Genomic DNA, 14,681 nt, shown 5'->3' on the forward strand with positions numbered 1-14,681 from the left:
CTGGAGAGTTGCAAAACAATTAAATAAAAATACAAATAAAAACAGTATTTTCAAAACCCATTGATCCTTTAAAACATGCAAGTTTGTACAAGGTGTATGATTTTTGACAGCTGCATGATGAGTCAACATTCTGCAGGAAGTCAGTGATAGCATGTTTCAACAGGTCTTTTAAACCTTTGACCTCAAAAGTAGATATAGGATTTCATTCAAGGTCAGTTCTCAAAAACCAAATGATAATTGTAATAATAATCAATACATAATTTATTTGACCATAAACCAACTGTCCCCTGGCATTACAATGAACCTTCAGAAAGGCAATGTGGTGATTGGTTTAACTTATGTCTCTTTTTGGTCTAGCAATGTTTAATTCGTAATTCCTATGTCTTTTTGAAGCTGGAAATTCTAACCCAAAGGCACTTCCTTGCTACAGTGCAGGACATGACTAGAGATTGACTATATCTCTGTATTTTTGGTCTTTTAGGATAGAAAAGGCATTGTCAGTTTTGATATTTAGTACATTCTTAGAAAAAAGGCATTACTGTATTAGCAATCTATAGGGTTAAAGGCTCTGAAAGGGAATATCTTCTGCACACCCAATTGTGAGGGGTTCAGACCTACATGTCACAGCACCAAAACACATTTGTATGGAATAGATTATGTTCCATTTGCAAGCTAATACAGAGCATGGGAGTCTTTTCATGTTTTATGGTTGAATGCTCTAGAAGATGAGCACCTGTGTCAGTCCCTCTATTAGAACCCTCACAGTTGCAATGTCAAACCTTTAGATGTTTTTGGCAGAAGTTTGTACAAAGACCCCTTTAGAAGCACCGTTTTTCTAAGAGCGTACCAAATACCCAACTCATCTTGTCTTGCTATGTGTGGCAAAATGCTGTACCAAGTTTTCTTCTTTTTCTTCTTAGATTTACACAAAATAAGGGTAATGTTACAATATACACTAAGGCACTGTACACTTATACTTTGGCGGATTGTATTGTAGATTTGTTTTAGATTTTCCTATACAATGCAAACATATTGAGAGTCTTCCAGCAATGAGATCACAGCTTTAGAGGCATCTTTTGAAATTCACACAACTAACGGTATAGAATTTTTTTTTAAGGCTCGGAATTGGTGTAGGCCACGGAAACTTGGGGTATTGTGAACGTAAAGGCAGCAACACACCCTGGGTCGGACATCTTAAGATATTACAATGCAATGACCAGAGGGAGGGAGGGGGGGGGGGGGGATAATCTGAGATTGAAAATAATCAATCAATCAGGGGCAACGTCACTGCAGACCGAACCAGGCCTGCTATCTAGAGTAGATCATGTGTCCTGTGATTATTCAAGGTTTATTGTAAAAGCCACAGATCTAAAAAAAATTATAATAATAATAATAATAATAATAATAATAATAATAATAATAATAATAATAATAATAATAATAATAATAATAATAAAAAGAAGTTAGAATCATTAAAGCATGTCCAAGAAAGTTAACAAAGTGCGCTGGACAAGCTGACGGTCCAATCCAAGTAAAAAATAAGTAGTGCTTTCGTTTATCTAGAAATCTATTTCTTTTATGGTCACAGGAGAAGGGCTAACTTGCAGCGCAGGAGTAACAGGTGGACTAACACAATGCAACGTACTGTAAGACCGCCTGGTTAAAGATGCTAAAGTTAAACTACATGTCTGTAGGGTTTTCACAGTGCAATCACTCTGTTGTAAGACTTGTAGTGCTTCAGTAGGGAGAAAAACGCTGGGTATTGTATTTTCCTGAATTGTATATTTTTTTTAGAAAAGCGATAATTTCAGAATGACGACGTCCACTACTATCGCGTGCCTTCAACTAAAACCTCTATTTAGTGTTATGATCTTTTAGTTTCTTTGGAAAATCTATTGGCTGTGTGTGTGTGTTTGTATATCTACAGTATGTATGCTCACAAGTTCTCAACTACAGACATAGAAAACACACCCATACACATAACGTAGACCACATTAGTCCATGGCAAAAAAAAAAGAAAGAAAAGGCTTGCGTATTTTTTCTTTTCTTAGTGTACGTAACAAGATCAAAGCAGAAGACAACATACACATATTTCTCTTTTACCAAATGAATCCCAACCAACAAATTCTTTAGATACTGCCACATGTATAGTATATCCTACAGAGATCGACTCAACATAGTTTAAATGAGAAATTACTCTTGTATTAAAAACGTAAAAACAACTGTACCGCAATTCACAGCTGCAGTCAAATAACAAACACATACATAAAAAACAAGCCAAAAAAAATATGAATTTATAACAATAGACTTCACCCAAAAAAATACGACCAAAAGGAAAAAAAGCATTGAAGGTGTGATTCTCATCTATAGAGGCACTGCCACTTGTTTTGAGGTTGGTAAGTCTATGAAAAAGAGGGAGGAGCTTGTTGTTGGGACTCTCATTCCTTGACCAGTCGGTAGATGTGATGCTGGGCGCCGTGCTCACTGTTTGAAACCTCAAACACACACGCCATACACAGCAGCGTCTCCTGGGTGTCCCTATTTGTCACCACCTGGAAGACAGAAACACACACGCGCGTAATTACGGGAGGGTATGCAAGTGTATGAGCGTCTCTCCACACGGTTACACATTTACATTTAGTCATTTAGCTGACGCTTTTATCCAAAGCCACTTACAAGTTCTGTACAACAAGTCAGCAACTCTGGCAGCTAAGGGTCAGTGAGATTGTTCGTCAAACAGTGTTGAATTTGAGTGCTACAGTCTTGAGTGCATAGTATATACATACTTATACAACGGCATGCAAATTTCTCGATTCTGATTGGCCATTTACACGTCTTTATTGGCAACAATCCACGGTCCTGGGCTCAGGACCCGCCCACAACCGAATCACATATCACTCCCCGGCTCACTCCGGGAGAAAACAAGATTGCGGACAACAAATGGATATGTTGATAGCACCATAACGACTAAATATGAAGCGATTCTGTCAAGGGGAATGTGTTAGTCCTTTAAACAATGTTGGATGATGTAATTGATGGGTCTTGAGTCAATCTAGAACAAAAGAAAAATCGCGGATTGATTGATTGATTAATTGATTGATTTAAATTTCTACTTCCTTCCCACTGACTGCAGCGTTCACTCTCACACTGTCCGACGCTGGCGTACCCACAAACACACACACACACATACACACACACACACACACACATACACACACACACACACACACACACACACACACACTCACACACACACACACACACACACACACACTCCTGTCTGCAACAGCGGGGGAGTCAGACTGAGAGAGAAGCAGCGCTGTTTTAAGTGAGCATGGTCTATTGAATTGATTGATTGGTTGATTGCTAATTTTATTACTGTACCCCTGGTTTCCAACTGGTTAAGTTTAGGCTAAAAGAAATAAATAAAAAAATAGGGCGAAGAAAACGTTTTTTTCCTATAGGGCAAAGAAAACGTTTTAATTTGTTTTACCTACTTTATATAGAAGCATCTAAGAATGAAGTTCTATGGAAAGTAGGTCTGCATTCCCTTAACAATTGTGTGTATTGAGCCGTACTGTATTGTACCCATTCTGCATCTGGTAATACAATTTTCAATCAATCATTCCAATAATACACAGTTGGATGTGTTAGTTGGTTGGATGCACTTCAAGCTGCTTCCACATGAGGCAACTTCTCTCAATCATTCCAATAATACACAGTTGGATGTGTTAGTTTGGTTGGATGCACTTCAAGCTGCTTCCACATGGAGGCAACTTGTCTTTTTTGTAGTTGTGGGAACTACTTTTTCTGGCGGATGGTTTTTTCAATAAATTTTCGATTAATGTGTGTTTATTGTATAGAAATAAGGTTGGATGAATCTGGCAGTTGTATAAAAGCTTTACACCACTTGTAGTCGTGATTTGTGACCAATAAACCATGCCTAGGGGGGTCTAACGACCCTCGGCTGCGCCTCGGGCCTAACGACCACCCCTAGGCATGGTTTATTGGTCACAAACCACTCCTGCGCGTGATGTAATGCTTAAATACTTACTAGGTTGTAATATAGGCAAGGTAGATTACTTAGTAGCAGAGTGCATGAATAGTAAAAGACAGTATGAAGGTTAGTATTATTTTTTTTCATTTCAGATATTGATTGAAGAAGTGTTAGTTTTTAGTCGACGACAGAAAATTGGGGGGCTTCGGCTGTCCTGACTGCGGTCCTAGTTCGTTCCATCATCGTGGAGTGAGGACCAAGAATAGCCTGCTTCTCTTTTATGACCCCCCCAGTAGCTCGGATAGGAGTGGGTCTGAGGCGGCCAGAAGATGCAGAGCATAGGGATCTTGAGGGTGTGTAGTTAGAGACCATTGACTCCGATGAAGACACACCCCTCAGCGGAAAGGTTATTTGAAAATAAAGTTCATCGACCTTAAAATCTGAACGTTCCGGTGTCACAATCTCCAATGTCTCTCCCCGATACATAATTACGTCACCGTCTCTGTGACACTAAACAGCGTGGCCCTGGACAGAAATTAATGAGCGCGTCTCTCTCTTTCGGAGTGGAATTTGGTCCAAGAGTAGCGGTATTGGCATATTCTATTTAGTTTATCACAGTCAATCAGAGCAGCGCAACATAATGGAATGAAACATTTTAAGAATCTGAAGGGGTGGGAAGAGAAGAAAAACACACAAAGGAGGGAGAGAAAAAAGAGGCACACACATGCATTAAAAGGGGAAAAAAGGACATTATCTTCCTCTATGCCTCTGCGGTGGAGAATGAGACTTTTAGACCCCCGTGTGACGGCTATAATAACAGGGGTTCCCGCCCCCCTCTTAGCCTCCTTATCCATAGCCTCCCCTCCTCCCCTACAGATAATGAGGCTCCTCATACACTGCGCTCCATACTCTGTGGAATGCGAGGAATGCAGGGACCAGGGGGAAAAGGAGCCCATCTCAAGGGCCGGCCAGCGTTCCCTTTTCCAGGCTGTCTGGAGCCACTGAGAGCCCCCCGACCCTAAAGCCGGGACGGGAATAATGAGTGACCCGGAGAGGTCCTCGCCCCCCCCCAGCCCCCCCCCCCCCCCCTCCCCCGGTTTACACAAGCGAAGCCGCTGTAGCGGTGCCTATTAGGGGGACCTGCTGAATAGGAGAAGTGTCATAGTGAGGGAGAGAGGCAGGAGGAGGAGGAGGAGGAGGAGGAGGAGGAGGAGGAGGAGGAGGAGGAGGAGGAATGTTTACCAATAATATGGTGAAGTTCTCCAGGACACTATTCATCATATATTTCTCAGGCAGATGTTTCAGCTTATGGATGAAGTTGATCATGTATTCGCACATGGGAGACCTGCTTATCCTGTAGACGAAACGTCCGTTTTCAAACCGTGCATATTCAGTCTAAAGAAAGACAGAAGAAATATTAAAAAAAATATATAATAAGGAGAAGACGACACAATGTGCTTTTGTTATCAACGTACTTCCAAGTGAAAATCCACCCGAAAAACTGAATTTACATTGTACAATGATCTTGGGACAGTTAAAGTAAAAGTTCCACTTTTTTATTTAAATGTACGGCTTACAGCTCTGAATCGTAAAATGTACCCATATCCCAGTGGAATCACCATGGGGTACTGTCATTCTGTCCTGGGAATTTGTTCAAATTTTTATCTCTTGTATTACTTTAGTTTAGTTTATCTGATATTCACCTTAAAAAGGGACAGATAATCCACAGACAGTAGAACTCAGACAGACAGAGGCACTGAAAACAGCAAAAAACATACACACAAACACTTATCAATCACAAGCAAGTATCTCTTTCCAGAAACCATGACCCAGTTATATTTCGTATTGCATCGCGTCCCGCTCTGAGCCTTACGAGATACTCCTATCTCCTGTGATACCTAATGTATCTCCCACGAACAAAAACACATGCACCCCACCTGTATGGGGCCCCGCCCCTTATGGTGGTACCGCCCATATAACCATGACCCTGGTCATGAAACACCCTTCCTCTATTTTCGTCCCAGCGTATTGGATGCGTGCACCATACGAGCTAGCGGAATGAAAAGATTAAGGAAGATTAATAATGTTGGAAGCTTACCGGAGGTTGCTGGCCCCTGGCATCTTCGACGCATGTTTTCGGCGACACGACGGGCCTGTGATGTTCCTCGTTTGATGACTGCACATCGAGGTTCAGCTGTACAAGGCTGGCTGTCGGGCCAGCTTGTACTCAGGTAGGCCCTGTGTCTTCAGGCATGGGTATTAGTGTTAGTAATGCTGGTTTGTGTTGCTAACACAACCTTGTTGTGTGTTGGCGCCAGGGGCAAGATGGTTTGGTGAACGTTCTCTGCAGGGAACGGTTTCCAAGCTGTCTTGGGCGTGCTGCTAAAACATCTAAAGCTATGCTAACATGCTATCGCTACTGCCGCATGCTATCACTACTGCTAATTGCTATGCTGTTTTAATGTCTCCGCCGTGAGATGTTGTCACTCTCCCGCCTCTTGCCCGGTTCATCAATGAAGGTCAGTCGGTAGCTGTTGTGGGGTTTTGAGTTCTATTTACCTTTTTCGGGTAAATGGGTTGACAACGGGGTAGGTCGTGGCTAGGTTCTAGCCAGGTATTACCTTGTGTTCCGGCGGGGTTTGTTGAACGGTGTTCCCATCTGGGTTGGCGTCGGGTAGTGGGGCTATGGGTCCAGCCGACATGGTAAACATGTTGCGTGTCTGTGCACAGGCAATTGTTGTCTTGGGTTCCACATTGCCTGGCGTTAGGCTGCAGTAGTATAAGGGCAGGGCCGCTTGGGAGAAATGTGAGGCCCTGTGCGTTTTTAGACGCGAGGCCCCCCATCTCCTGGGGCGGCCCTGTGTAGGGGGCTATTGTTTCATTTTGTCACTCTGCTATGAGAAGGTCTGTCTTGCTACAGCTTTCTCTCCTCTCAAACCATTCATACTGACGGTCAATCGGTATACTGGGGGAGTAGTGCAGGGGGGGGGCTTTGTTTACCTTTTTTGGTAAATGGGCTAAACTAGGGCTGGTGTTCTGTTGTGAATATTTTGAATGAAGACGGGTCTGGTCCGTCTCCCCTTAAACTTTGTGTGTATGGGTTTGCTCATTCTACAGTTTTTGTGGTTTAGCTCTTTTATTCATTTATCCTTTTCATGGTCCACACCACAGTGGAGGGTGCTGTTTGCAATCACCACTGGTGCTCCATGTTAACGTCAGTCCTTTGTTTTTGATATATTGAAACAATGCCCCGCCCGGCCGACACCATGGGTCGGCCTGGCGAGTGGCTGGTGGGCTGTTAAGGCTTGTACCGCCACGGTATGGAATTGGCAACGATTAGAACTGTGTTCGAATTGGTGTTTTTTCTATTAAAGAAATGGTGTCTGGTGGAGGGGCCTTGAGGGCCGGCCGACGTCGACACATCGCGGAAGGTTGTTGACGTTATTAGCTTTGACCCAGCCGCAAGCTGTAACCGCTCAGGGTTCCCCTCTCCGCAGGGGATTTTGGTCTTCTGCTGGAGCGCGGGCGGTATTGTCCTAGGCCCTACACCGCCTCACACCGCGCAGCCAGAAGAAGAGAGAGCACGGCCTCGTCAGCGGCGATGACGGGGCCCTCGACAGGCGGCCATGTTTCCCCCGCCAGTGGTGCCCTGGTTGGAGAATCGACAGGGTATCGCGAGGCCGACAGTCTTGGCGGCCGAGGGATCGGCCATTTTGGGTGATTTCGGTGTTGGTAAACCACTCCGTCGTCATTTTGCCGCGAGCAGCCCGCTCCCCGCTCAGTCCGCTTTCTGTTACCCTCAGAAGCGGGGCTCTGGGTGTGTTCCTTTGGCTGCGGGCCGCGAACCTTCTTGAAGCGTATGCGGCCCCATTCTTCGCTTCTCATGGAGACAGGGGCTGACACCCAGTTGATGGCTGAGCCTGGGTCTGTCCGTGAGAATGTTGTGCTGTCAAGCGGCTCCCACACCTTGAACTGTGTTGGTTGAGCCTGGTGTTACGTCTGTCAACTTAAGTGTTGTCAGCAGGGGGGCTCGAAACCTTTTGAGGCACACAGTGCAGGCTTCCCCGGCCTCGCCTTCGCCAGGCCAGGTATCATGTTGGTGCTCCCACTCCTGGAATATTGGCAAGTGGTCGCAGCTCACATGGTTTGGGGTGGTAGTGATATCACTGCAGGGCTACGGTGTGTAGGAACCCATGGGGGCCTTACACCTTGCATGTCCGGCTGCAGAACAACTCCTTCAGCATGTTCTGGAGGGGTGTTCAGTGGGGGGGCTTTTTTGATCGGAAGCCCCCCGTATCAGACAGGCCCTTTTCTGTCGGGGTTCCCCCTTGGGTGCGATTGCCTCGTGGGTGGTGTCAGGGTCAGGTGTTCCGACACGGAACGCGCTCCTCGCACGTTTCCAGGGTTGTCTTCGCACAGCGGGGGGGACCGGGCCAACTATCTACAGTTCCTGGCGGACCTGCGCCACGTGACGGCGGGTGCGTTGGGAGTGTCGTCACATATGACTACGGCAGTACCATATGTCGAGGTAGATGGAGAGAATGGTGAGGCGGGGACTTGTGTTTACACAACCCCACCCGTTTTCAGGTTTGGTACAGACCCTGTTGTCGGGGTCTCCAGCAGGGACAGCTCTGGTCGACGAGATCCAATCTCTGTGGACGAAGCAAGCCATCGTCGTGGCGTTCTCCTCCCGGTGTTCTCTGCCTGAGAAGTCGGGAGGGAGGGGTGTAAGACCCAGGCTGGACCTGTCCCATGGGAAGGTTCAGCATTTTTTGGATCGTCTCCTACCTGTTGAACACTGTCAGGTGGGGGTCTGGTTCTCCTCCATAGACCTGTAGGATGCGTATGCGCATCCCCGATCTTCCATCCTAGGGCTTACCTACGCTTCCTTTGCAGGGTTAGCGTATGAGTACCAGAGGCTGCCGTTCGGTTTTCTCTGGCTCCCCGCATTTTCACCAAGTGCGTGGAGGCCGCACTGGGGCCTCTGCGTCATCCGGGGTTACGGAGTGTTCTGCCCTGATGACGTTCTGGTCCTTCGCGGTCAAGGTGGATCGTCAAGTCTCGTACCAGGCAGGTCTCTACCAGCCTGGGGTTGCTGTAGACTGGATGTAGAGTATTCCTCTTCCCAGTCAACGGTTGGAGGGCTATGGGCATCCATCTCAGAGCGTGTTGTCAACACGCTCGGGAGGTTCCGTCCTAGGACGGTTACGGCGCTGTCTCACGTCGCGTTTTCACCGACGCCTCCCTCGCTGGTGATGCGTCGGGCCAACGCAGTAGGGGGCAGCTGGCAAACCATGCTGCCCGGTCTGCGCTACGTTCAATGTGTTGGTGTTGAAAGCGGTCCTTCTGGTCCACAAATGGTGTTGATCAGGACGGACGATACAACGTCAGTGTCGTGTATCGACAGACAGGGAGGAGTACGCTCCCCCTGTCTGCACCAGGCGGCGGGCGGCTGGCTATGGGCGTCCTCCATCTGCGCGGCCTAAGGGCTCCCCACATCCCCGGCAGGGAGAATGTGGGTGCAGGTGTACTGTCGCGGGGCGGCCCTCATCCTGACGGGTGAGGATTGCGTCTGGACATGGCCAGGCAGGTCTGGGACCGATGCCGTGCCGCCAGGGATTCTTCCCCATACATCTGTTAGGTCAGTTGTTGGGACGGGTACGTTGAGGGGCGCAGGTTCTTGATCCTGATGGTGTTACCATCTGGAATGCGCATGCTCCCTCCACTGTCGCGCTTACGCGGGCAGATGACGTATGTTCCAAGTGTGGTGTAAGGCGGGGGGCCAGGACTCAGTCTCCTGCCCCCTGGTTGCTGTCCTTAGTTACCTCCAGTCTCCCCTTGATAGACTGTCGGCTTCGACGGTGAGGGTATATGCAGCAGCTATATCCTCCTATCATGAGGGGTTTGAGGGGATGTCTTGTTCAGCCACCCTCTTGTGAAGCGTTTCCTGCTTGGCGCTCGACGCGTTAAGCCGGTGCAACGCTCCTTGGCTCCGACTTGGGATCTTCAATTGGTCCTCGGTCGGTTGTCCTTGGCCCCGTTTGAGCCGCTCGAGCGGGCGCCGTTGGGACAGCTGTCCTTCAGGACCGCGTTCCTTCTGGCTGTCACTTCCGCTAAACGCGTAGGTGAGCTCTGTGCTCTCTCGGTACATCCAGAGTGCCTGTCTTTTCGGACCGATTGCGGTGTCACTCTGCGACCTAATCCTGCTTTCGTGCCTAAGAATATCCGGAGTTCCTTCCGCTCCCGGGATATTGTGGTTCAGGCGTTTCGTCCTCCTCCTCACACTGGTGAGTTAGATGCGGGCCTTCACCTGTCATGTCCAGTCCGTGCTTGGGGATTTACCTCAGCCGTACTCAGGATTTCAGGGTTACCGACCAGCTTTTTGTCTGTTACGGTGGGGCTCGTGCTGGTAAGGCACTGTTGGAGCAGCGCCTGTCCCATTGGTTGTGCGAGGGTGTTACCCTCTGCTACACGCTGGCTGGGCAGGATCCCCCTGGGGGCGTCAGGGCGCACTCCACTCGTGGGGTGGCTGCCTCTGCCGCTCTCCTGGGTGGGGCCTCGGTGGAGGCCATCTGTGCTGCAGCTTCATGGTCCTCCCCGGGCTCCTTTGTAAGGTTTTTCCTCATGGACATGACCGGGGGTTCTGTCTCCCAGGCGGTTCTGGGGTCTGTGGCCTTTCCTGCTTCCCGTCCTTTGGTCGGGTAGCAGGAGTGTATGGGTATGGGCCGCAGTGTGTTGAGTCACACGTGGTTCCGCCTGTACGGTGTGTTCAAGGGGTTCTGGCTCCCTCTTGTTCGCATTCAGGTGGAGTTGACTGCGCCCCCCCTTCGTTAGGAAGGATGGGGTGACAGGGCTCCCCGCACCCCTTGATGTGGGCTTACGGGTCCTCAGGGGGTACATCTGTCGGGTCTCGCGCCCGCTCTTCCCCATTATCTCGTAAGGCTCAGAGCGGGACGCGATGCAATACGAAATATAACGATAGGTTATGTAGATAACCTAGTTATATTAGTATTGGCTAAGCGTCCCGCTCTGCGCGCCCTGAGTTCCCTCTTGAGGGATCTTTTCCTGATACGGGTTTTGGCGAGGAAGGGTGTTTCATGACCAGGGTCATGGTTATATGGGCGGTACCACCATAAGGGGCGGGGCCCCATACAGGTGGGGTGCATGTGTTTTTGTTCGTGGGAGATACATTAGGTATCACAGGAGATAGGAGTATCTCGTAAGGCTCAGAGCGGGACGCTTAGCCAATACTAATATAACTAGGTTATCTACATAACCTATCGTTACTCAAGATAACCCACAGACCTTGTTGTGAGCAGTTTCATTCAGGAACTATTACTACCAAAGTACATCTGTCATACATTATTATGGTATGTGTACTGCAGTAGAAAATAGTTCCTAAATTAAACTGATGAACAAAGTCTTGAGTAACCGGGTCATGACTTCTGGAAAGAGACATTGCTTCTGAGCTTTTGTGTCTGAGCTTTGCCGTTTTAAGCGCCACAAACCGAGTGCCATTCAGCTCCATTGAATAGAATGCCAGCAGACGTCTCTACAGCATCAAATCCATTGTAAAATGGTGCATATATGTATATAGCGCTTTTATCCAAAGCGCTTCACAATTTTTTGTTCCTCACATTCACCCATTCACTCACACACCGACAGCGGAGGCAACCATGCAAGGTGCCAACCTGCTCATCGGGAGCAATTAGGGGTTAAGTGTCTTGCTCAAGAACACATCGACATGCTGCCCGGGAGGAACGGGAATCGAACCAGGAACCTTTCACCAGACGACCACTCTACCTCATGAGCCACTGTCGCCCTGTGTGTTGTTATTAGAGCTTCTCTGCTCTTTGTTTTGGTCGACGTTCCGGCCTTGGAGCCACACCTGTGAAACTGGTGCCCATCCCCTCTTTTATAAGGATTAGACGACCCTTGATTTGTGTGTTTCCGTTTTTCAAGATGGCTGCTTGCTCGAAAAAACTCTTTTTCCACCTAAATCGTTCACTAAAATATGTTGGCAACAATTTAAGTGAGAAATATATGCAATTGCTGGATCTTAATTCATATTTAATCTACAATGCCTAGTTTGACCTGAATTTCAACATCTAGTGGCTGAAACAGTATATAGCTCCCCTTTAATAAATCTTCAACTTGGCATCCAAGTGGCTTCCAATGACAAAATCACACAGAGGCCATTTTGCTCTTATATCATGCTCAAGGGTGGAAAGGAGCCCAACCTGAGCAGGACATAAGAGCAAAATGGCCTTTTGGAAACCCCCTCCCCCAGTGTTTGTAAGTGAATCCCTGTAATACAGTGGTTCTCAAACTACGGGTCGTGACCCAAATTTGGGTCGCGGGTAGGTGACATTGGAAAGTAAAAAAATATATAATAAAAAAAAGATTTATGTTCTGGCAACATATTTTGGCTAAATATGCCTCATTTTATAAATGTGTATTGATAACATAGTGCTGTAATTACATTTTCTAATAAATATGCATGATCAAGTTCAACAACGTGTGCTTTTATTGTGATATTCCTTAATTCCACGTTGAAATTTACGCGATAAATTAAGTGTGGGGTCCCCAAAAAAGATCCTAAATAAAATGGGGTCACGGTATGAAGAAGTTTGAGAACCCCTGCATGTTATTGGCATCATATCAATATTCACAATATTCAAATTCAAAATCCTGTCACTATTATCCGAATACTGTATGTATTTCATTGATGGACGCCAGCCCTAATCCAAGTTGATATAGTAATGGGAGAGCGAGAGCCCTTACCTCCACTTTCTCCACCACCTGCTTGCCAAAGGAGCAGACCTTTGTAGAGCAGGTTATGGTGATGTTCTCTGAGCTCTCATACTGGCTACTGACGCCGTAGAAAGCACCGACATCATCCTGAATGTTGCAGTTCAAGTCGGCCTGAGAACAAGGGAAAAGAAAAGAGATATTTGTTGGTATTTTCCATGGGTGTAGCTAAATAAACGACCTCTTACCACACTGCCCCCTGGTGACAGGAAATAAATTACAACCAAAGTGCTTAAAGATTGTGCCCCCTCTGCTTTTGTCATATCCATCCAACAGAGAAAATCGTGGAGTGCACAACGTCCCAAACATCCGTTCAGAAAGACAGAAAGAGGCCAAGCAGACATGTTTCCATAGCTACACGGACGACACACAATTGTACATCTCTGCTGAACCAAATGATGCTTCAGCTATTAACTCCATTTGAGGACAAAACTGAAATCCCATTAGTCGACCCTATAACGAAAATAGAAAAGTCTCTGTGTTATCATAGACTCAGATCTAAGCTTTAAATCATCCCATCAACAAGGTGACAAAAACATAATTCTTCCACCTTAGAAACATAGCTAAAGTATGACCATTTATAAACCAAAAGGATGCTGAAAAACGGATCCGTGCCTTTATTTCAAACTGACTTCACTAATGTAATGCACTCTTTGTACTGGCCTCCCCAAAAAGAAGGCCTCCCATTGAAAGACATCAGCTCATTCAAAACTCTACAGCTAGGCTATATTAACTAGAACCAAGAGGAGAGAGCACATTAGTCCAATGTTAGCTACTCTGCACTGGCGTCCATTTAGAATTGATGTTATATACATAAGCTATATTATATACAAAGCCCTAAATGGAACAGGACCAAGCTTGCCAATTCTCTTGTCAACTATGTGCCCCCAAGAACATTACGATCAATTACTAGTGGTTTATTGAAGATTCCCAACCAAGAAAATCACAGATGCAGCCTTTGCTAATTACACACCAAAGCTATGGGACACTCTACCTATGGACATAGATCACTAAATGTTTTCAAAAGTAAGTTAAAAACGTATATCTTCAGCTTAGCCTATTGATACATTCTGCCACTTATACCCATTACATCCACACTGTGATTATTGTCCTGTAAATGAGAGCTATTTTATTCTATTGTTATTACCTGCATTGCTTTTACCCATTTTCTTGTTCACTGCATTGCTTTTATTCTGTCTATTTTATGCAAATTATATGTCTATTTTACAGCTGTGAAGCACCTTGGGCTGCAATTCCTGTATGAAAGGTGCTATACAAATAAAGTGTATTATTATTATTATTATTATTATTATTATTATTATTATTATTATTATTATTATTATTATTATTATTATTATTATTATTATTATTATTATTATTAGTAGTAGTAGTAGTAGTAGTAGTAGTAGTAATATTAGTAGTAGTATTATGTGCACAGTGGGATGGACCTGGAGAACCAGATTCTGCAAATCCAGGAGACAATAAGACATCTTTATCTTATGCACCTGGTCCATTGAGAGAGCATAGCATTGGAAGAAAATGTATCTTGAGAAAATGTGCTATTTAAAACCCTGAATGAAATATCAGCTTGTCAATGTATGATTATAGAGCTGTCTAGCCTATTCATGTACATCTAATAGTAATACTAGAGCACCTCTGACACATCTGAACAAGCATGTAAATGCACCCATGCTGGAAACAAGATTCTGAAAAGGATTAAATGAAGTCATGTTAAAAGGCTGATTTCTGCTTATGAAAAGGGCCAGCTCCTGGAGGCCAGCCTTTCTATGTTCAGAACATGCTGTTCATTATGGCTACAAAAAGAGGAGACAACCCTATGACATTCTCCTCCTTCATTAAGCAAAGCAGTTAT

General features: G+C 45.9%; 1 protein-coding gene across 1 annotated transcript in view; it reads right to left on the minus strand.

The window, feature by feature from the left end:
* Positions 1-1,221: 1,221 nt before the first annotated feature.
* Positions 1,222-14,681, minus strand: part of tead1b (TEA domain family member 1b) — a gene marked incomplete at its 5' end in the record, with an annotated part of 89,259 nt that continues 75,799 nt past the window's right edge. Inside the window, 3 exons of the mRNA XM_084337132.1 lie at positions 1,222-2,552; positions 5,240-5,392; positions 12,782-12,922. Of these exons, the coding sequence (XP_084193258.1) occupies positions 2,439-2,552; positions 5,240-5,392; positions 12,782-12,922 (408 nt within the window). The 3' untranslated portion in view covers positions 1,222-2,438. The remainder of the gene's footprint in view (positions 2,553-5,239; positions 5,393-12,781; positions 12,923-14,681) is intronic.

This window comes from Notolepis coatsorum (genome assembly GCF_963971535.1).
Source record: "Notolepis coatsorum genome assembly, chromosome: 20".
Lineage (NCBI taxonomy): Eukaryota > Metazoa > Chordata > Actinopteri > Aulopiformes > Paralepididae > Notolepis > Notolepis coatsorum.